At 43.7% G+C, this 25,002-nt stretch overlaps 1 protein-coding gene across 1 annotated transcript in view; it reads left to right on the top strand.

Moving 5' to 3' along the window:
* Window positions 1-25,002, top strand: part of LOC141121776 (uncharacterized) — a 427,874-nt gene that overhangs the window by 333,413 nt on the left and 69,459 nt on the right. Inside the window, 1 exon segment of the mRNA XM_073611495.1 lies at window positions 12,284-13,101. Coding sequence (XP_073467596.1) covers window positions 12,284-13,101 — 818 coding nt within the window.

Here is a 25,002-nt window from a genome sequence, read left to right as displayed (position 1 = left end):
GGACACATGCACATATACGCAGGACACAGGTACAGGACACATGCACAGGACACAGGGAGGTATACAGCTGCAGATGGGCATTGTTGACCCTCTTTTTCCACTGATAGTAGCTGCTGCATTTCTCACCCTCGTCTTATACTCGGGTCAATACGTTTTTCCCATTTTTTTTTTTTGTGGTAAATTAGGGCCTCGACTTGTACTCGGATCGACTTCTACTCAGTATATACAGTAATCATTTATCATACAGTAGTCATGTATGGAGGGGTTAATAGAGCCAAGCTGGAATAGATCAATTCTGCTTCAATATTCAAAGGGTACATTCAAAATTTGCTCGACCAGTTTTGTGCTCTGGAGGGGCTTCTTCTGGAGCTATATGAATATATGTGTAAAGAAGAAAAAGTATGAATTTGTCACTGAGGTGGGGCAGGCAGGTAACACAAAGATTTCACAGGGGGTTCCCGGTCACCATAAGGCGACTGGAGCTCATTGGGGAACCTGAAAACTGCAGAGCCAGGAGAGGTGTATATTGGACATGAACTGAGAGATATCTATTTGGCTCAGTATATATGGCCCATGGCATGTATCCTACAGCTCCGGGGTCCCAAGTAGGTATGAGCCGAAGACCCCCCCAGTTCGGTTCGCATCCAGAACATGTGAACAGGCAAATAATTTGTTCGAACGCGCGAACACCATTAAAGTCTATGGGACTCGAACGTGAACATTCAAAAGTGCTAATTTTAAAGGCTTATATGCATGGTATTGTCATAAAAAGTGTTTGGGGACCCGGGTCCTGCCCCAGGGGACATGTATCAATGCAAAAAAAGTTTTAAAAACGGCCGTTTTTTTGGGCGCAGTGATTTAAATAATGCTTAAAATGAAACAATAAAAGTGTAATATTCCTTTAAATTTCATACCTGGGGTGTGTCTATAGTATGCCTGTAAAGGGGCGCATGTTTCCCGTGTTTACAACAGTCTGATAGCAAAATGACATTTCTAAAGGAAAAAAAGTAATTTAAAAGTACTAATGGTAGTGCCGGCTCTTAATGATTTGTCGGTCCCAACAATACACATAAGTCATTGATAAAAACAGCCTGGGATTCCCCCACAGTGCATTACCAAGCCCTTTGGGTCTGGTATGAATATTAAGGGGAACCCCGAACCAAAATTAAAAAAAAAAAAAATGCGTGGGGTTCCCCCAAATTCCATACCAGGCCCTTCAGGTCTGGTATGGATATTAAGGGGAACCCCGCGCCAATATGTAAAAAAAAAAAAATGGAGTGAGGGGTCCCCCGCAAAATCCATACCAGACTTTTATCCGAGCACGCAACCTGGCAGCCCGCAGGAAAAGAGGGGGGGACGAGAGAGCCTCCTGAACCGTACCAGGCCACATGCACTCAACATGAGGAGAATGTCCCCATGTTGATGGGGACAAGGGCCTCATCCCCACAACCCTTGCCCGGTAGTTGTGGGGGTCTGCGGGCGGGGGGCTTATCAGAATATGGAAGCCCCTTTAACAAGGGGACCCTCAGATCCCCTGTGTGACATGGTAAGGGGGTACAAATGTACCTCTACCATTTCACAAAAAAGTGTTAAAAATGACAATAGCCGGTTTTTGACAATTCCTTTATTAATTTCTTCTTCTTTCCCCGCTTCTTCTGTTCTTCATCTTGTTCTTCCCCAGCTTCTTCCTTCGGCCTTCTCGTCCGCATCTTCCTCCGGCTTCTCCGCTTCATTCTTCGGACGATCCGCACCCATGGGAGGTTCCCGCTGTGTGATGCTTCTGTTCTTCTGACACTTCTTATATAAGTGACCCCGCCCCCCTCTGACACACGGGGACTTCCCAATGGGTTTCCCTATGGCCTCAGAGGGGGGGCGGGGTCATCCGGTGGCCCCACCCTCAGTTATATAAGAACGGTCAGAAAAACAGAAGCGTCACACAGCGGGAACCTCCCATGAATGCGGATCATCCAAAGAATGAAGCGGGGAAGAAGCTGGAGGAAGATGCAGACGAGAAGGCCGAAGGAAGAAGCAGATGATGCGGGATGGAGGAATAAAACCGAATGAAGAACAGAAGAGGATGGAAGAAGAAGACTTTAATAAAGGAATTCTCAAAAACCGTCTCTTGTCATTTTTGACACTTTTTTTGTGAAATGGTAGGGGTACATTTGTACCCCATTACCATTTCACACAGGGGGGTCGGGATCTGAGGGTCCCCTTGTTAAAGGGGGCTTCCAGATTCTCATAAGCCTCCCGCCTGCAGACCCCCACAACTATCGGGCAAGGGTTGTGGGGATGAGGCCCTTGTCCCCATCAACATGGGGACATCCTCCCCATATTGAGGGCATGTGGCCTGGTATGGTTCCGGAGGGGGGGGGGGTGCTCTCTCGTCCCCCCCCCCCCCCCCTTCTCCTGTGGCCTGCCAGGTTGCGTGCTTGGATAAGGGTCTGGTATGGATTTTGAGGGGGACCCCCTTGCCATTTTTTTTTTATTTTGACGCGGGGTTCCCCTTAATAGCCATACCAGACCCAAAGGGCCTGGTAATGCACTGTGGGGGAATCCCAGGCCCTTTTTTTTTTTTTTTTCAATGACTTTTATGTGTTGCAGAGACCCGACAATTCATTAATAGCTAGCGCTAGTACTAGTTTTAAATCACTTTTTTTCCTTTTAGAAATGGCATTTTGCTCTTGAAATATAAATAAACAGGGGAAACATGCGCCCCTTTACAGGCATACTATAGATGCCCCCAGGTACGAAATTTAAAGGAAACAACTTTTATTGTTTCACTTTAAGCATTATTAAAATCACTGCTCCCGAAAAAACGTCCGTTTTTAAAACTTTTTTTGCATTGATGTCCCCTGGGGCAGGACCCAGGTCCCCAAACACTTTTTAGGACAATACCATGCATATTAACCTTTAAAATTAGCACTTTTGATTTCTCCCATAGACTTTTAAAGGGTGTTCCGCGGCTTTCGAATTTGCTGCGAACACACAAAATTGTTCGCTATTCGGCAAACGGGCGAACAGGCAATGTTCGAATCGAACTCATGTTTGACCCAAACAGACAGCCCATCCCTAGTCCCAAGGAATGACCAGGTCCTGCCACTTATTAATCAGGACACGTATGATTTGTTAAATACCAAATTCCCTAGAGAGGCAACTTTCTATGCCCTCCCAAAGATCCACAAAAGAATGACCAACCCTCCAGGCAGACCGATCATATCGGGTATAGGGTCTCTTACTGAAAAAGGGAGTGAATTATTAGATTGCCACCTCATGCCACATGTCATTAGACTTCCGTCATACATTAAGGACACACAGGAGGTGTATTGAGGAAATGTCGGTGCCAACTGGGGCCCTTTTGGTGACACTTGATGTTGAAGCACTATACTCCACCATTCCTCGCGGACGGGGAGTCAGTAAGGCGCAGACATTCCTTAGGAACTAGACCATACACAATGGAAGTATAGTGAATTTGTTCTCAGATTACTATACTTTATTCTTACTCACAATTGGTTTGTTTTTTTTAGACACCCCTTATTTCCAGGTACAGGGGATCGCTATGGGCACATGTTGTGCACCTGCCTACACAAACCTGTACCTGGGGAGATGGGAGCGGGAATTTTTTGCAAGTGAAACGTTAAGCACATATACCGATCAGGCCCTGTGCTGGTTCCGTTTTATCGATGATATTTTTATCATCTTGACAGGCACGGTTGAATTGCTAACTGAGTTTGTGGATTGTATTGACTCAAACAATTACAATCTTAAATTCACATTAAATTATCATCCCGTACAAATCACTTTCCTAGATCTCCAGATATATGTGGATCCCAACCATTGTCTAGCCACAAATTTATATCGAAAGGAAACATCAGGCAGTACAATTCTACATGCGGATAGTGATCACCCTATTTCCTTAGTGCATAGCATTCCCTATGCACCAAATTTAGTGACTTTAAACCAGTCAGCCCTCCTTCGAAAACGTTTACTAGCATGTGACTATAGCAAATCTTTACTCAGAAAGGCATGCAAAAAAAGCTTTAACATGGGACAGAAACTCACTGGTCTATAAGACGGCGCAAAAAATGAGGGACTCCCATTCTTCCACAGTAAAATGTATCACTACATTTTCTTCCCAACATTCTCAAGTGCGCCAACTACTAAATAAACATTGGCATTTGCTTATAAACGACAATGTTATTTCCAAATATTTTCGATCTACCCCTGAGATTGTGTTCTGTAGCAACACCTCTCTACAGGATAAACTAACCCAGAGACACTATATTCCCATCTCTTGTCATAATAGAATGCCTAAAGGCATTTTTACATGTGGATCCTGTGACATGTGCCCCTGGGATACGGAGGGATCCCACTACACGCTTCCCAATGGGGACATTTTCACTCCATGTTTTTTCACAAATTGCAATACAAAAGGGGTGATCTATTTGATGCAGTGCCGTTGCGGATTGGTTTTTGTGAGTAAAACGATCCAACATCTGAGACAGGATCAATGATCATATCCTTTACTCCTCTAATGGAAAAATGATCACCCCAGTGAGCCCCCACCTTGATCTGTACCATAGATTTGATACAAGTTATGTGTCATTTATGGTCCTGGAGGTGATACCCCATAATCCGAGAGGGATAAGAGAATCCTACAAAAGGAAACCTTTTGGATAGAACGATTGAAAGCTATTAAATCACCAGGTTTGAATGAAGTGATCTCATATAAGCCTTTCTTGTGAAAAATCCTGTATCCTTGTGGGAGAGGAACCTGTCCTCCCCCTTCCAAAAACTAGCACTTTCTTTTTCTCCTTGGCAAAAAATAACTTTTTTTTTATCAACAAAAATGTATTTTTGAATACTGTACATTTTGCTCTGACACGGACCTATTGCATATTCCGATGCAAAGTTTCCTTTTTTGCTAATATACAATGCCTTGAAATGTTCCACATTTTGTCATATTACAACCAAAAACGTAAATGTATTTTATTGGGATTTTATGTGATAGACCAACACAAAGTGGCACATAATTGTGAAGTGGAAGGAAAATGATAAATAGTTTTCAAAATTTTTTTACAAATAAATATGTGAAAAGTGTGGCGTGCATTTGTATTCCGCCCCCTTTACTCTGATACCCCTAACTAAAATCTAGTGGAACCAATTGCCTTCAGAAGTCACCTAATTAGTAAATAGAGTCCACCTGTGTGTAATATAATCTCAGTATAAATACAGCTGTTCTGTGAAGCCCTCAGAGGTTTGTTAGAGAACCTTAGTGAGCAAACAGCATCATGAAGGCCAAGGAACACACCAGACAGGTCAGGGATAAAGTTGTGGAGAAGTTTAAGTTTTAAAATGTTTATTCAAAAAATATAACAGTTGTACAAAAATGGATAAAGACCATATGAGGAGCTGGTGCAATATAAGGGAAATCTCCATCATAAACAAAGCAGAAACAAAACAAAGGAATGAACAGGGTTTGATGGGTAAAACAATTCTAAATGACTCTGTCTAAGGTCACCCCCCATTCGCCCTTTGCACTCCAAATGGGAGCCTGCTGTGCTTGGGGCAACCGGGTGTAAGACCAGGAACTGCAGGGAGAGGGCCAGGCCGCTCCCCTGACCGCGATATATAACACACTGGGAGTCATGTTAAATAGATAAACATGGTATTAACAATAGAAACATATGGTGGTCAAAAAGTGGAGATCATAGAGGAGGGTACAAAAAGAGTCTCCTCCCCTTTTTTTTTTTTTTTTTTATGATTCGGTATATTTGACTGATGAGCCGTTCTGGAGTGTTAGCACACTCCAGAACACGTAGTGGGATGGTTGAACCTAAGGTTGATCATAGGGTAGAAGGAGAGAAAGTTGCGGGAAGAGGAAGAATGAGGGGTAAAGAGAGAGTGGGAAGAAAGAGAGGTTTGAGAGAGAAGAAAAAGGGGAGGGGGGGAACCTTCATGGAGGGTAGAGGATACGGGCCAGCAGCATGACTTGCTCAGTCTTAAGGAGGCTTCTGTTCCTTAGGGAAGTAGAGAGATTCCTATATATTTGGCCCAGGGCTCACAAGTGAGTCTAAATTACTCTGATGTATCGGGTATGGTGTTGGAGATTTTCTCCTGAGACATAATCAAGGAAATCTTTTGTTTGGTTAGGTGAAAGGAAACGGAGTGGAACTTCCATGCATGGGCTATTGTAATCTTGGCCCCCAGGAGGATAATGTAGATTAGGGAGTGGGTCAATTTGGGTACATCAGGGATTCGGCTATTAAGGAGTGCTATTGTGGGATCCTGTTTCACCACGTATCCAGTGGATTTGCGGATGAGATTAAAGATTCTGTTCCAGTATCCTCTAATTCTGGGACATTCCCATAAAGTGTGCAGGAGAGAACCTATGTGGCCACATCCTCTAAAGCCCTCCAGGCCATTTCATGTGGCCCTCACACCTCTCTAGCAGCTGCAGGAGAGCTCCAGCCCTCCTCTGGTTCTCCTCCAGACCCCTACTTTCTGCTGTCAAGCAATGCATCCAGCTTCTTCCCAGCAGCAGCACAAGGAAAGGGGATGCACTGTGATGTTAGGGAGAGTAGGGGACTTAACTTCTGATTGTGGGGTGGCTCTTGACATCTAATGTAAGGGGAGGGGATGCGCTGGACATCTAATCTTACAGATACAACCGGCCCTTTTGAGGACAATCATAATGCTGATGCAGCCCACGATGAAATTTGAGTTTGACACCCCTGCTCTAAAGCAATGTGGAGAGGACTGAGGGTAAAATTTGGTGAGACGGGTGGGGACAAGGTACCAGCGGTAAATGACTTTGAGGTCCGCCTCCACAAGGGAACTATTGAAGATTCCCCTGTAGGAGCAGGCAAAATTTGTGTGCCATTTGTCCAGGTGCCACTCAAACTGGAGATCTTGCTCCCATTTCAGCATGTAGGTCGCTTTCTCCAAGGGTTCGGCTAAGGCTGAGTAGATTTGGGAGATTCCCCTCTCACGCTCACGGCTGAGGAACACCAAAGCTCATATTGAGTTACAGAGAGCGGGTTCTCAAAACTCTTCCACACTTGGCGCAAGAAATGTAACAGTTGGTTATATCGGAATGTTTCCGAAGGTGGCATATCGAGTTTAGGAATGCAATAGGTAAGTGTGATATGGCTGTTACCATTGCAATATTGCCCTATTCTGTAGAGGCCCTTGTCTAGCCACCACCTAAAGGCCTTGGTATTGAGTCCCAGGGGAATAGGGGATTATGGAAAATATGCGCCAGAGGGCGCCAGGCCAATGTCAGGGAGTGCTGTTTGTGTAGGGAATCACATAGAGTCATGGAATGTGAGCGTTTGGGAGAAAGAATTGGGGGTCGATCTTTCTGTGGGCTCCATATTAGGAAATCTAGGGTATAGTTGGGGGTCGCCCATCTTTCTATATCTACCCAGTCTGGTTTCGGACCTTTGGAATAAATGACAGAGAATTGGCAGAGTTGGGCAGCCTGATAATACCACCATAGATTAGGTAGTCCTAGTCCCCCTTTTTTCCTGGATCTAAATAGAACTGTCTTGGAAAGACTATGTCCCTTACTGCCCCAGATGAAACGTATAATCGCCGACTGCAGTCTATCTAGGAGACGCTTTGTTATGGGTATGGGGAGGGAGCGGAAGAGGTACATTCTGGGCAGTAAGGTCATCTTGACCGCATTCACTCTCCCCAGCCAGGACATTTTATATAGGGACCATTGCGAGAGGTCTTCCGTTAATCTCTTAAACATGGGGGGGGTAATTGCATTGGTTTAATAGCTCAATTTTGGAAGTGAGATGAGCGCCCAGGTAGGGGAGAGAGGATGGAGAGTCTATCAACTAGGTCTTGGGGGGGGGGGGGGGGGGGGTTTGATGTTTAGGGCTGTTTGGTCATGTTAACTTGCAGGCCTGAAACTGATCCAAATGTTTTTAGGAGTCGGAGAATATTGGGGGTGGAAATGAGGGGGGAGGTGACAAAAAGAAGAACATCGTTGATGAATAAGGCACATTTGTGGGTCAATTGACCACATTTTACCCCGTGTATGTCCGGGTGTTGTCTGATGGCTAATGCCAAAGTTTCTATCGCAATGGCGAAAAGAATGGGCGAAAGGGGGCATCCTTGCCTGGTACCTTTCAGCATGGGGAATTGATCCAAGAGGTGACCTTGTGGTTTGATTTGTGCTTTAGAGTAAGAATCGAGGGCTTCCAGGGTTCTCGTAAATTCCGGGCTGAAACCCTATTTTTGTAGGATGGTGAAGAGGTAGGGCCAGGTGACCGTGTCAAAGGCCTTTTGGAGATCTATGGAAAGGATATATCCCTCCTGAGAAGGGCCTCCATCCCAAGAGGATTGCATTAGGGAAATTAAGTCCACCGCTCTCCTAATCTAGTCCAGCCCCTGCCTCCCAGGGATAAATCCCACCTGATCCTTATGGATATAGGTATCAATGAAGGAAGCTGGTCTATTAGCTAAGATTTTTGTCATAATTTTTAAATCGTTATTAATTAACAAAATTGGTCTAATTCCCACCTTCACTGGGGTCTTTACCCTGTTTGGGAATAACGGTGATATAAGCTAGGTTGGCTGTGGAGAAGTTTAAAGCAGGGTTAGGTTATAAAAAAAATCTCCCAAGCTTTGAACATCTCACGGAGTTCTGTTCAATCCATCATCGGAAAATGGAAAGCGTATGGGCACAACTGCAAACCTACCAAGACATGGCCGTCCACCTAAACTGACCGGCCGGGCAAGGAGAGCATTCATCAGAGAAGCAGCCAAGAGGTCCATGGTAACTCTGGAGGAGCTGCAGAGATCCACAGCACAGGTGGGAGAATCTGTCCACAAGGACAACTATTAGTCGTGTTCTCCACAAATCTGCCCTTTATGGAAGAGTGGCAAGAAGAAAGACATTGGTGAAAGAGAAAACCATAAGAAGTCCTGTTTGCAGTTTGTAAGAAGCCATGTGGGGGACACAGCAAATATGTGGAAGGTGCTCTGGTCAGATGAGACCAAAATTTAAGTTTTTGGCCTAAAAGAAAAACGCTATGTGTGGCTGAAAAGTAACACTGCACAGCACCCTGAACACACCATCCCCACCGTGAAACATGGCGGTGGCAGCATCATGTGGTGGGGATGCTTTTCTTCAGCAGGGACAGGGAAGGTCAGAGTTGATGGGAAGATGGATGGACCCAAATACAGGGCAATCTTTAGGAGAAAACCCGTTAGAGTCTGCAAAAGACTTGAGACTGGGATGGAGGTTCACCTTCCAGCAGGACAACGACCCTAAACATACAGCCAGAGCTACAATGAAATGGTTTAGATCAAAGCATATTCATGTGTTAAAATGGCCCAGTCACAGTCCAGACCTAAATCACATTGCGAATCTGTGGCAAGACTTGAAAATTGCTGTTCACAGACGTTCTCCATCCAATCTGACAGAGCTTGAGCTATATTGTAAAGAAGAATGGACAAAAATGTCACTCTCTAGATGTGCAAAGCTGGTAGAGACATCCCCAAAAAGACTTGCAGCTGTAATTGCAGAGAAAGGGGGTTCTACAAGGTATTGACTCGGAGGGGCGCCATAAAATTGCCCCCCCCCCACACTTTTCACATATTTATTTGTAAAAAAAAATTGAAAACCATTTCTAATTTTCCTTCCACTTCACAATTATGTGCCACTTTGTGTTGGTCTATCACATAAAATCCCAATGAAACACATTTACGTTTTTGGTTGTGACATGACAAAATGTGAAAAATTTCAAGCGGTATGAATACTTTTTCAAGGCACTGTATATATGGAACGTAATTTTATCATGACTATTATCATCATTGATTCATTATATCTTTTTCGTATAGGTTTTACCTTTTTGTGAACATAATTTGTCACTGAGGGAGGCAACCAGGATATGAAGGCTGGGGACACCCGAGTCTCCTTTGGAGTCTGTTATGCGTTTGGCAGTGCTGTTCATCTGGCCTTTCAATTGGGCTTGGATCCTATATGGAGTGGCAGTGTGCACAGCACTCAGGGAGTTCACTAGAGGGTGCTTAGCCACTCAGTGTTCCCCCTGTTTGCTGTCTGTGGCTGTTTGGATCGCCTATGAAGTCCTCCACTTAGACCTGTAATTTCCCATGGAGTGGTGGCGTGTGCGGTACTGGAGGTGTACACCAGAAGGCGCACTGCCACTCAGTGAAACCTTCTTGTCTTTGACGCAGCCACTCCTCCCTGCCCTTGTCAGGTTCTTTGTGGCTGTCACTTTCGGGTATGGCAGCGGCCGTGAGTACACATGGACCGACCTATGTGGCGCATGTGCAGGATGAACGGTCAGGCTAGGAGCATCACGCGCTGTCCAGATGGCGTGCGGACCCCCTGATTGGGATGGGTATTTAATGGCGGGTTCGTTTGGCACCATTTAGGCAGGACCTGGTCATTCCTTGGGACCCCGGAGCTGTAGGATACATGCCATGGGCCAAATATACTGGTAAGTAGGCTCCTCTTGCAATAAGCAAGGGAGCAGATTTATACACCTGTTTATATGACATATTACTAAATGGTGCCTTTTTATTTATTTGTAATACCCTCAGAGCCATGGGTGGTACTTAACCTAGCATTCAGCTGGTCACCTTTAATGCAAATAGATATCTATCAGTTCATGTCCAATATACACCTTTTCTGGCTCTGCAGTTTTCAGGTTCCCCAATGAGCTCCAGTCACCTTATGGTGACCGGGAACCCCCTGTGAAGTCTTTGTGTTACCTGCCTGCCTCACCTCCAGTGATAAATTCATACTTCTTCTTCTTTACACATATATTCATATAGCTCCAGAAGAAGCCCGTCCAGAGCGCAAAACTGGTCGAGCAAACTTTGAATGTACCCTTTGAACATTGAAGCAGAATTGATCGATTCCAGCTTGCCTCCATCAACCCCTCAATACATGACTACTGTATGATAAATGATTAGGTCATCTTATATACACCGTATTTATCGGCGTATAACACGCACTTTTTTTCCCCTTAAAATCAGGGGAAAATCGTGGGTGCGTGTTATACGCCGATCCCCACCATTTTGTGATCTATCGGAGCGATCACCGCCGACATTCACATAGCATGTATTTTTAAATATGGCGCCGCGGGGTTCGGAGGGACTCAGCGGCGCTCGTTCAGCTGAACGAGCGCCGCCGAGAACACAGTGACTGGGCGGAGCCGAGATACACATAGCCAAGGGTTCTCGGCTCTTCTCGGCGCCGTTCACAGTCCCGCCCAGTGGACCTCTGTCCATCATAGGGACTGGGTGTGACTGTGAACGGCGCCGAGAAGAGCCGAGAACCCTCGGCTATGTGTATCTCGGCTCCGCCCAGTCACTGTGTTCTCGGCGGCGCTCGTTAAGCCATATTTAAAAACACACACTAAACTTGTGTATGTCGGCGGCACTGGGGACAATGCTGCACTGACCACTGGGGACAATGCTGCACTGACCACTGGGGACAATGCTGCACTGGGGCAAGGCTGCACTGACAAGGCTGCAGATGGACACGATAACGCTGCATTGATGGGCATTTAAATGTAAGTTTTTTTTTTTTTTTTTTTTTTTGTATGTGTGTATGTATATGTGTGTGTATATGTATGTGTATATGTATGTGTGTATATATATATATATATATATATATATATATATATATATATATATATATATATATATATATATATATATATATATATATATATTTAGTGTTACTAGATTTTATTTTAGGGGTTCATTTGTAAAGCCATAGGAACCTTCTCGTCTCTCTCTGGACTGTTTGGTTGGTCACTGAGACATGTTTTTAAACCACGTTCACTTTGTAAATGTTTTTTATTCTTGTCCTAGTCTTTTTCATGAATGATTTGTAATAAATAAATACTGTTGTGTTGTTTTTTTTTTGTTTTTTTTTTTAACAAAGAGTACAATATGCCTGAAAAGTCATAATTTTTTTTTTTTCCCTCAATTCCTAATAATATATATATATATATATATATATATATATATATATATATATATATATATATATATATATATATATATATATATATATATATATATATATATATATATATATATATATATATATATATACTCATTTTAGGATGTGGATTAGTATATCATTAACTGTGTTGTCCACAAAGCCACCCTGGGGTGACAACACTAAACATACTCATAGGAATTGTAAGATCCTCAGAGACAAAGCTGCCTGATGTGGGCGGAGTCCTGCTCATGTCTAGTAGTAATCTTTTTATTTCTATTTTAGTAGATGGACGGGAGATGAGGAAAACCTCAGAGGATTGTCTCACTTTGTCTCCAGACTGTAAAGTAGAAGATGAGGACATCACACAGTATAGTCCAGGAGAAAACCCGGCTACCTCAAATGTCCATCCGGCACCACACAGTGTCGATGGACCATCGTATTCCTCTTATCCTGAGGAACCTCAGACTGTGAGGGACGGTGCCGTCCTTCCAACAGGGAAGAGCTTTTACTGTACTGACTGTGGAAACAGTTTCCCTTCTAAATCCCATCTTATTGTGCATATAAGATCTCACACAGGAGAGAAGCCGTATTCCTGTCCTGAGTGTGGGAAATGTTTTTCATTGAAGTCCAGTCTTTACAGACATCAGAGAACTCACACGGGACAGAAGCCATATTCCTGTCCTGAGTGTGGGAAATGTTTTTCACAGAAGTCCAGTCTTTTCGCACATCAGAGATCTCACACGGGGGAGGAGCTGTATTCCTGTCCTGAGTGTGGGAAATGTTTTTCAGTGAAGTCTCATCTTTACAGACATCAGAGATCTCACACTGGGGAGAAGCCGTATTCCTGTCCTGAGTGCGGGAAATGTTTTTCACAGAAGTGGCATCTTTCCACACATCAGAGATCTCACACGGGGGAGAAGCCGTATTCTTGTCCTGAGTGCGGGAAATGTTTTTCATGGAAGTCCAGTCTTTCCACACATCAGAGATCTCACGCAGAGGAGAAGCCGTATTCCTGTCCTGAGTGTGGGAAATGTTTTTCATGGAAGTCCAGTCTTTCCACACATCAGAGATCTCACACGAGGGAGAAGCCATATTCCTGTCCTGAGTGAAGGAATTGTTCCTCACTGAAGTCTTGTCTTCCTGTGGGAAATGTCTTCTATATAAATGTTGCTGGACATCACAGCTCTCATGTGGGGAAGAAGCACACCCTGATATTTAGAGCTGCATGATTAATCGTCAATCATTATCGCGTGGTTTTTTTTTTTTTGTTTTTTTTTTTTTTTTCTTCCCGTTGCAATCTTGAAAAGTTTTTCATGATTCTTGCTATGCAAAGAAATCTCTCTGCTCTTCTGAAGCCACAGCCATCAAAAGAAAGTAAGAAAAAAATCTTGGCAGTCTGCCAAGAATCAGAACATTCTTTAGCAGTGAACTTAACTAGAAACATTGTAACAATTTGCCAATGGAATAGACTTCTGTTTAAGTTAGGAACGTTTAACCACTTAAACACTAAACCTTTTTCTGAAATTTGTTGGTTTCAAGTTAAAATCATTTTTTTTTTTTTGCTAGAAAACTACTTAGAACCCCCAAACATTATATATATTTTTTTTAGTAGAGACCCTAAAGAATAAAATGGTGGTTGTTGCAATATTTTATGTCATACTGTATTTGCGCAGCAGTCTTTCAAATGCAAGTTTTTTGGAAAAAAATTACTTTAATTAAAAAAAAAAAAAACTAACCAGTAAAGTTAGCCCAATTTTATTTTGTATAATGTGAAAGATTTTATGTGGCGAGAATTGTGATCTTTTTATTCTAAGCAAAAAAAAATGTGATTCTCATTTTGGCCAGAATCGTGCAGCTCTTCCTGATATACACTTTAGATATACTCCATGGCTGATCTTCATCATGGAAGAAACAGTTCATAAGGAGATCAGAGATCACCAAAGACATGGATGAAGTGTTGGCCATCGATAGCAGGAGAAAAATAAAAATGGAGTCATTACCTTTCATTGGCTGAGTACATTTTGTGGTGTAAGCTTTCACAAACACTTAGGGGTCTATTTTAAAAATAAATAGTTGCACAAATGTGACCAGCATTATGATCATTGGCTCCATCTAGTGGCCATGAGGTATTGTGCTGTGTTTTTTTTTTTTTTTTTTTTTTTACTGATTGAGGCAAAATGTCTTATTATGGCCACTAGATGGAGCTGATTATCATAGGAAATCACTGAGTTAAATTACGGCCAGAATATGTAACGAGTAGATGAATGTTTGTCACGTTTGTCCAACATATTTTCTTTACATAGATCCCTTAGTTTCCTTTGTTAGGAATAGTTTCATACTAGTACCTGAGATCATACTCATGCACTAATAATTACAGTAGACATTGCAGGATAAAAGTTATTTAAACCAAAAATATTAACTGATTCCTGCCCAGCCTAAAGTACAATGATGGTGGGACTGCTATCGTTCTGGGAGGACGTCATATAACATGCTACCATTCTTGCTGAACATGTGTGCTCACGGAGGCGAGTAGCGAGGCGATCGGTGGTGAGCTGTGCCCCTTGGACACTGTGCATCACCGTTTGTGGTAAAGAGCTGATGACGTAGGTTCTTTACCATGTGATCAGCTGTGTCCAATCACATGTAAACAAATGCTGGTTATCGACATTTCCTTTCCTCAGCGCTGTCAGTGTTACGTGGCATCTGTACAGTTATGGCGTGTTTGTTCATCTTGAAGCTCTTCCCTCCCTTCTTCCCAAGATATTATCCTCCATGATATCCAGCTGTATATATCTGGACCCCACTTATTGTTTTCCCTAGGATAACAGGGTGAGACTCCGCTATGCTGTTTTGGGTTTGGTGGAGCCCCTAAGTGTAACAAGCATTGCCATTGTGTTGCAGGGGTTCTTCTGAAGATGGGGTATATTCCACATCACATATAGTATTATTGGCTCCTAGGGATATTGCTACATAGCCATGGATTACATTGGAACCCACAGCTGATTATCTATATTGGATGTAAGTGGCAATTTATGGGGTGAGATATCACAAATGTGCATACAATGGTGGCCTAGATCTTGGTTTCTCTGTTTTTGTAGAATGATCTCCTGTTTATACATGTGGATGTTCATCTTACTACCCACATTTTGGAACACTTGATGTAGGAAACTTACAAGATATTGGAAAGAACATTTTGTAAGTAAGGTATAAGAATGTGTGAATTATGTAAATCTTTCCTTATCTCCCCTATAGAGCTGCTCCTAACTATGCTCTCTACTTAGTATATTATAGATTTCTCACCTGTGTGCCATACTCTGTTGTTTCCCCTTGGTTTGGGTTCCCTATGCTCTGCCCCCCCCCCCAGACTGGATTGTGAATTCCATCATTTGCCCCCATATTGATGTAAGCTGTGCAGTCTATAAATATATAATCTAATAAAGTGTGTAATATGAATGACCGTATATAAATATATACTTACCTTATCTTGTGTTTGTTTAATGACGATAGTGATGTTTCCCTCAAAAGCAGACAGTCCTGAAAAAGCTATTCAGGGAAACACGTTAACCATTGGACAAGATCATCTGGACTATACAGAATATTGTTACACCTAATTAGTTGATGGTCATTGGTGTCCTGTATGATATATGGGGAAACATTACATATAGAGGATATAGTCCTCTAGTGGACATTTGTGAAAGTCTCTCTATATAATTTTAACATGTTTGTAGTAAAATAATCTTTTTATATCAAGTTGCATGTCTCAAGCTGTGCCTTTTTAAAGTGGAAGTCCAGTCAAAAATGAAAAATTTTCTATTAATTATATGTAAAATATCTTTATCTTTGACATTATTCATTTTCTGTATAGTAGATTGTGTCGCTTAGAAAGTCTAATTAAATCCAGACTATCAGCTTCTTCCTGTTCTTCAGGGACAACCTTATTTCCCTTTATCTGAATTCTGCATGTGGTACTCTCACTTCCTGAAAACATTGTCCTTCTCTTCCCATCTATGCGCCTTTGAAAAGGTGCCTGCACTACTTTGATGCGACTTTGATCCAGAGTGTAAAATTGGATAAAAGCTGCACTCAAAGTCGCACTCTAAATTGCACAGCTTTGGAGTCGCACTAGTGGAAACGTAGGCTAAGGCTAGAGTGCAACTTTGATGCGACTGCATGCAGCTTTGATCCAACTTTACACTTTCTGGATCAAAGTCGCATCAAAGCATTGCAGGTACCTTTTCAAAGTCGCATAGATGGGAACGGATGCTATTGAAATCAATGGGCTGTGACTTGTCATGCAACTTTGTGTTTAAAATCGCATGACAGGTCGCACTAGTGGAAACAGAGCCTTAGTGTGGTTGCCTGTACTGTGATCATTGTAGACTGTGAGCTGAGACCCCAGAGAACTTCCAGCTACGCTGGCAGAGCCCCCCCCCCCCTTGTGTCCAGCTCCCTTCTCCTGTGCTAGTCTTCATTCAAAGCCCAGCACAGCTATACTGTATATGTGCACTGCACCTCCCCCCGTGTCCTGGGTGGATGGGGCTTTTTATTTCTTCATTTTCTCATGAATTAGGATGTACACTGAGAGAACTCTGGGCGGGAACCTATGCTAAGCTCCTCCCATCCTATATACGCCCACTGGCTACACAGGAACAGTGCCCCTTACTGGAACAGGGGCACATCCAGAGTCTAGTCTCAGGAGGGGCACTGCCAGAAAATATATTTTTTTGGGGTACATCTATCGGGGAAATGGCTGGTGTTGGCGCTTCAATCATCACGGCACCATGGTTGTTATGGTGTCAGGATGATTGAAGCGCATTATTACTATTATTACATTGTTATAAAAAATTAAATAGTTTAACTCACCATAATGCAGAATCAGTGGGAGCCCTGAGTGTGTCACTTGCCACGTCACCTGTCACCAGATGCAGATTGTCGCCTGCCACATGTTGCAGATTGTCACTTGCCACGTCGCCTGTCACCAGATGCAGATTGTCACTTGCCACGTCGCCTGCCACCAGATGCAGATTGTCACTTGCCACGTCGCCTGCCACATGTTGCGGATTGTCATTTGCCATGTCGCCTGTCACCAGATGAAGATTGTCACTTTCCACCTGCTAAGGGGGTCTCTTGTGTCCCAGAGACAGGCAGCAGAGAGATGATGTAATCTTTCTGCTGCCGCAGCTGCCTGCATGGTGAGGAGGGAACTGCAGGGATGCAGGGCGGGTGCCGGGTAGTGAGAGATGATGTCATCTCTCTGCTCCTCCGCCCGCCGGCTCCCTGATTGGCCAGCAGCCCACAAACACATCGAGCGGCACATCTCACCAACTGAGCCGTCGGGCCAGCCCGCTGTCTCTCTCCTGCGGAGCCGCCCGGCGGCTCTCTCACCTATGGAGCCGCCCAGCGGCTCTCTCACTTACGGAGCCGCCCGCCGGCTCTCTCACCTATGGAGCCGCCCGCCGGCTCTCTCACACTCACCCGCATTTCTCAGAGGGGGCAATTGCCCCGTTGCCCCCCCCGGATCCGCCCCTGTACTGGAAGTGATGTCACTAGCTTTCAGTAACCACACCCACTGGCTGCTTTTAGGCTCAGAAGGAAGTAGAATTGAAGTCATGTGACAGCACTGGAGACTGCAAAATAAAGGTAGAAAAACTGTAATTTTTTCATTTTGAGACATAAAATTATTCGGTTTACAACAGAACTTGTGAACAGGGAAACAATTGTGCGAATACTGTTGAAGTGTATGGGACATGAACATGAAAAATCAAAAGTGCTCATTTTAAAGGTCCCCAAACATTCAAAAGTGTTTGGGGACCTGGGTCCTGCCCCAGGGAACATGTATCAATTAAACAAAAAGGTTTTTAAAGCGACCGTTTTTTCAGGAGCAGTGATTTTAATAATGCATAAAGTGAAACAATTAAAATGAAATATTCCTTTAACTATTGTGCCTGGGTGGTCCCCTTAGTCTGCCTGTAAAGTAGCGCATCTGTGGCATTGCTAAAGGAAAAAATGTCATTTAAAACTGTTTGCGGCTGTAATGTATTACCGGACCCTGGCAATATAGATAAAAAAATTATTGAAGAAATAATTTTTTAAAAAAACAGCGTGGGGTCCCCCCCCCCAAATCCATACCAGACTCTTATCCGAGCAAGCAGCCTTTAAAAACCCCTATCCATTCACCAAAAAAGTGTTGAAAAGTTAAAACCACAAAAGACAGTTTTTGACAATTCCTTTATTTCAAAAGAAAAAAAAAGTGTCCGGGATGTAAATCCATCTTGAATCATGCCACCCGACGGACCCGAAAAATAGAAAAAAAAAACCTGAAAATACTCCACCTCCATGGGAGGCCTCCAGGAGACTGCTGTCTTTTCACTGTGGCAGCTCTTATATAGGCAAGGGCGGGATCACCTGCTGACGTAAACCGATGACCCTGCCCCCCTCTGATGGCACATGTCAGAAGATGTGGGGTCACTTGTTTACATCACCGGGTGGCCCGCCCCTGCCTATATAACAGCTGTCACAGCCAAGAGACAGCAGTCGGCGGGACGCCTCCCATTAAGGCAGAGGTGGTTTTTTTTTTTCTATTTTTTGGGTTTGTCGGGAGGTATGATTGAAGATGGATGGACATCGCGGGACACTTTTTTCTTTTTTAAATAAAAGACTTGTTAAAAACTGTGTATTGTGGTTTACACTTTTTTTGGTCAATGACTAGGGGTAAAATGTACCCAATACCCATTCACATGGGGGGGCGGGATCTCGGGGCCCCCTTGTTAAAGGGGGCTTCCAGATTACGATAAGCCTCCCACCTACAGACCGCCACAACCATCGGGCCAGGGTTGTGGGGACGAGGCCCTTGTCCCTATCAACATGGGGACAAGGTGCTTTGGGGGTGACCTCAAAGCATCCTCCCCATGTTGAGGGCATGTGGCCTGGTATGGTTCAGGAGGGGGGCCGCTCTCTTTTCCTGCTGCCTGCCAGGTTGCGTGCTCGGATAAGGGTCTGGTATGGATTTTCAGTATGTATGGATTTTAGTATGGAACTGCAGTATATATACTATACGGACTGCACTATATACTCTGCAGAAAATTGGGCCTTAGGTGTTGGTGGTGTCAGAACACTGTAACCCCTCACAGTTACTCTTGTTGGGCACAGGAACGGGTCCTGCTGTTAAATATTATTTCAAAAATTGTAATTACAGGCCCCTGTAAAACAGGGGCAGAAAAATTGGGCCTTGGGTGGTGGTGGTGCCCTAAACCAAAAATATTGTTGGAAGCTAGCATCATCAAGATTCAGGAGGAATAGGATAGGCAAATTCAATCGGTTACATCAGCATCAGCGGCTTGATATCTGCTGATCCAGGACTGATTCATTTTTCTAAATGTGAGCCTATCAATGGAGTCTGTGGACAGGAGTCTCTTTGATCTGTTACAAACCCTCCAGCAGCACTGAATGTGTGTTCAGAAAGCACGCTGGATGCAGGACAGGCCAGTAGCTCGATTGCATGTTGAGCAAGTTTTGGCCAGTGGTCCATCCTCAAGACCCAGTAACCCAGTGAATGTTCTGTTGGAAAGGTCTCCAAGATTGCTCTTGCCCCTAGATATTCCTATACCATATAATGCAGACGCCGGCGATGGTTGCTTGAACCTATCAGACCTTGGCGCTGAGGACTGAAAAATAGTTTATAGGCATCGGTCAGCCGGCCACCTTTTCCACCGCTCTTTCTCTGAACGAAGAACCGAACGAAGCCTCAGAAACACGTTATCCAGCACCAGGAAATGGTAGCTTCCCAGGGTCTGGAAAGGCGTTACACAAACTTTTCTTCAAGGCCTCCTGAAGATGATTCATTCTCTGCTCCCTCTGCGAAGGCAGGATGAGTTCTGCAACTTTACCCTTGTAACTAGGGATGAGCCGAACACTCGCCGGTTCAATTCGCACCAGAACATGCAAACAGGCAAAAAAATTCATACAAACACCGTTAAAGTCTATGGGACAAGAACATGAAAAAACAAAAGTGCTAATTTTAAAGTCTTATATGCAAGTTATTGCCATAAAAAGTGTATGGGGACCCGGGTCCTGCCCCAGGAGACATGTATCAATGCAAAAAAAGTTTTAAAAACAGCCATTCAAATATTGTGCCTGAGTGTGTCCTTAGTATGCCCTCAAAGTAGCGCATTCTTCCCGTGTTTAGAACAATACCAATTATAACTAGAAAAGCTACAATTTCTGGGGAAATTGTGAAAAGTGTTCTTGCCTCTACAACTGGACTGGGTGGAGTAACTGGATGGAGTGGCTTGAGGAACTGTGAAAAGTGTTAAAAAGCTTAATATTTTAAAAAGTATAAATAGTAGTAAAAAAGTTGAAGTCCCATCATTAGCTGAAAGAGCTAAACATTTTTTTCAAAAGTTTTTTTTTTCAAGAATGAATAATTTTTTTTCAAAAATGATTTTTTTTTTTAAACCACTTCCCACCCGGCCACTGCACATATACGGCCGGGTGGTCGCTCTCTCCTTCTAAGTGGACGTTCAGGAACGTCCCTCAGAAGGAGTGGGATCGTGCCCGCGCAGCGGCGTGATCCCGATGCGCTCGTGTCACCCGGACACGGCGCATCTCCGATCGGCAGGAGGGCTCTGCGATTGGCCCTCCTGATCACATGATGGGCGTGCCGAATCACAGCCGTCATGTGATGTAAACACAGAGCCGGTTGCTAGGAAATCTGCTCTGCTCTCCTCACACAGAAGTTGTCAGTGAGGAGAGGAGAGCGGATAGCTGCAGCCGGCTGGTGATCAGTGAGTATGAGCTGTTTTTTACAGCTTTTTACTCACTGATCACCAGTCTAGTGACCCCACACAATGTAAAAACACAAAACAAACACTAAGTAAACACACAATGTCCCCAAAACACGTCCCCACATAATAAAGACACATGTCCCCCACATAAGTCCCAGTAAAATAACATGTCCCAATGATGCGCACATCTGTACATGATCATTTGCGCACGTGTCCGTGATCACACGAACCAATTATTATACACTTAACGGGATTTTTTTTTACCAAAAACATGTAGCAGAATATGTTTTGGCTTAAATTTATGACAAAATTTGATTTTATTGGATTTGTTTTAAAATGGAAAGAAGAAAATATTGTTTTTTTTTCCAAATTTCCGCTCTTTTTTCGCTTATATCGCAAAAAATAAAAAAACAGAGTCGTGAATAAATACCACCAAAAGAAAGCTCTATTTGTGTGAACAAAATGATAAAAATTTAATTTGGGTACAGCGTAGCATGACCGCGCAATTGTCATTGAAAGTGTGAGAGCACTGAAAGCTGAAAATTGGGCTAGGAAGGGGGGGGGCGAAAGTGGCCAGTATTGAGGTGGTTAAATTAAATTTTTTTTTCAAAAATTTATTTTTTTTTTCAAAAATGATTTTTTTTTTTTTTCAACAATAATTTTTTTTTTCATGGGGTGGTCATAATGTTTTGGCTGATCATGGGGTGGTCATAATGTTTTGGCTGATCATGGGGTTGTCAGCTTTTGTCACCTCCCACTCTAGTTTTGAACATTTCGCCATTCATTCCTATGGGACCAATTTCACCGCAAAAACGACGATATTTCGTGAACCATTCCGCGAAACCTTCCACAAAGTAATAGCACACCAATTAAATGACATTGAACATTTCGCCATTCATTCCTATGGGACCAATTTCACCGCAAAAACGATGATATTTCGTGGACCATTCGGCATACGTTCCACAAAGTAATAGCACACCAATCGGGAACAATCCGCACGTTTCGGTATATTACTTGTCTCTATAGTGTAAAAACTGTGGGAGGAGTCTACAAGCATTATCAAGTCTAGCAGATGAAGGTATGACCACATGCATTTGGGGTGTCTCAGCATCTTGTGTTTACAACCACTGTTTCCTAGCAATGCTCATGCCCTGTTTATGCTTCACAAATACTGCTCAATACACAATACACAGGACCATGATAGCTGTAGTAACTGTGCAGTAATTCAAATGGCCGTATTTTAAAAACTATAAATCCTACAGCGAAGATCTTTATATTGTGAGAATCACAAGACCCAGACCTAGATTTTGATATATAGTATGTCTCTGAAATATTAAAATTGAAGGCACGGTCGCAGTTTAGAAATTGCCCTTCAAATTTGAAGGGGCTAGAGTGTAGTTATAATGAATGTCAATGGACGGTGTGAGTTGCAAACAAATGGTCATATTGTGAAAACTATCAGGACTATGGCTTAGCCGTGGACATGTTTAGTGGCAGCAGGGATAGCTGAACGTTTTGATATAAGATTTGTGTAGGTGGGCTTGAAAATGAGGGAGTGGCGGCAGTTTAGAAATCATGTTCTGATTTTTCAGCTTTTGTCACCTCCCACTCTAGTTTCCCCATCCATTCCTATGGGACCAATTTCGCCGCAAAAACGACGATATTTCGTGAACCATTCGGCGAAACGTTCCACAAAGTAATAGCACACCATTCGGGAACAATCCGCATGTTTCGGTATATTACTTGTCTATGTAGTGTAAAAATTGTGGGAGGAGTTAGGGTGGTAAATTTGGCTATAATAATAATATATATGTGAGATAACAGTAAGTGGTCTTGCTATGCAAGAACACTTAATGATATTTCTAAAGGAAAAAAAGTCATTTAAAACTGCTTGTGGCTGTAATGAATTGTCGGGTCATGGCAATACAGATAAAACTCATTGAAAAAGACAACATAGGTTCCCCCCCAGTCCATTACCAGGTCCTTTGGGTCTGGTATGAAAATTATGGGGAACCCAGCACCAAAATAAAAAAAAAAATGCGTGGGGGTCCCCCCAAGATCCATCCCAGGCCCCTATCCAAGCACGCAGGCCGCAGGAAAGGAGAGGGGGAAAAGAGAGCGGCCCCCCTCCTGAACCATACCAGGCCACATGCCCTCAACATGGGGAGGATGCCTTGAGGTCGCCCCCAAAGCACCTTGTTCCCATGTTGATGGGGACAAGGGCCTTATCCCCACAACCCTTGCCCTGTGGTTGTGGGTGGGGGGCTTATCGGAATCTGGAAGCCCCCTTTAACAAGGGGGCCCCCAGATCCCGCCCCCCCATGTGAATAGGTATTGGGTACATTTTACCCTTAGATATTCACCAAAAAAAGTGTCAAAAAGTGAAAACCACAATACACAGTTTTTGAAAATTGTTTTATTAAAAAAGGAAAAAAAAAATGGTCCTGCAATGTCCATCCATCTTCATTCACGCAGAAAAAAACCCCACCTCCGCCTCAATTGGAGGCGTCCCGCCAACTGCTGTCTCTTGGCTGTGACAGCTGTTATATAGGCAAGGGTGGGGACACCCGGTGACGTAACTGAGTAACCCCACCTCTTCTGACATGTGCCATCAGAGGGGGGCAGGGTCATCCGGTTACATCAGCGGGTGACCCCGCCCTTGCCTATATGAGAGCTGTCGCAGTGAAAAGACAGCAGTCTCCGGGAGGCCTCCCATGGAGGTGGAGTATTTTCAGTTTTTTTTTTTCAATTTTTCAGGTCCGTCGGGCGGCGTGATTCAAGATGGATAGACATTTTTCTTTTTTAATAAAGTAATTGTCAAAAACTGACCAATCTGTCATGGATTACGCACGCCCCTGACGACTAGCTAACTGCAATGTGAGTTCCGTGAGTGGGGTATATGAGGAACTAAGGGAATAAGGGGAACTTATACTGAGCATGTAAGACTGGCTGTGGTACTTTCACAGCCTGCATTGCCTTTGGCCACCACAAGAGGGAGACTCCACTCCAATCCAGCTAGCTGACCACACAAAGGCAGATACGAATCTTACATACAATCTGGTGCACTCTAAGGGTTGAGGAGCAGTCTAGCCATTAGCACACACTTCTAGGGTTCCTCCAGCTATCCTGCAAGCTTGAACCCCGGTGTTAAATCACTCTTCCCACTGTCCCCACACCCACACACCAGACACAAAATAAAAGATAGCCTGCCACCACCCAACAGTTTGTCTGCAGACTGGTCTGCTGAGCCACCGCACACACAGATCTCCGTCTGGCAGATCTGTTGGCGTACAATCTGCATGCAATCTGCCAACACGTAGTGCAATTTCATACCGATTGGCATGTAACTTAGACCGAGTACTTAGGCACTGAAATACAAGAACCTCTCCAGAGATATGAGTCCTAGCTTAGTACACAGAAATCACTTATTAATTTTATATCATTTAATATCCTGGAAGTGGGTAGTGCATAAAAGATATACAAAGAAAAAGCATTTACTAAAAAAGATACAAAAAATACAGAAAGACACAATTGGCAATTTGCTATGAAAATAAAAAGGGATAAAAACAGAAATAAACTTTACCAAAGTCTATCATCTTGTAGAAGCATACTGGAACATGTGGGAACTCCCCAGTTTCGAACTGGCTTCGTGGAAGAACTCCAACGGTAATACCCTTGACCTTGTGTTCTCCCATCTCTGCAACCCTGGCAACCTCACCAACACCCCCTTTCCTCTTTCTGATCACAACCTCATTACTTTCACTGTATCCTTGCCTCCAACCACCCATCCCTCCAAGTAGCAAACAATTACCTGTAGAAACCATCGCCACTTTAACCCTTCTCTTCTCTATTCTGCTACTGACCACCTATATGACATAATCTCTCCCCTGTCCTGACCTGGCCACCTCTGTCTACAACAGTTCACTCTCATCATCACTAGATGCACTTGCTCCTCTAACCACACGCAGAATTAGGCCCCGACCGTTCCAACCCTGGCAAACTGACAACACTAGAAATCTCAAGAGACATTGCCGGGCTCTTGAATGACTGTGGCATAAAACCAAATGCCTGCAAGACTTCACCCTATATAAATCTGCCCTTCTAAAATACAATTCATGCCTCCATGCTGCCAAACAAGCCTACTTTGTCTCTCTTTTTAATTCCTTGTCATCCAGTCCCCGTTGGCTCTTCTCAACTTTTAACTCTCTGCTTCATCCC

Source organism: Aquarana catesbeiana, unplaced genomic scaffold, assembly GCF_042186555.1.
Source record: "Aquarana catesbeiana isolate 2022-GZ unplaced genomic scaffold, ASM4218655v1 unanchor229, whole genome shotgun sequence".
Lineage (NCBI taxonomy): Eukaryota > Metazoa > Chordata > Amphibia > Anura > Ranidae > Aquarana > Aquarana catesbeiana.
Note: the sequence above shows the minus strand (reverse complement) of the source record. Positions and strands in the feature narration are given on the sequence as shown.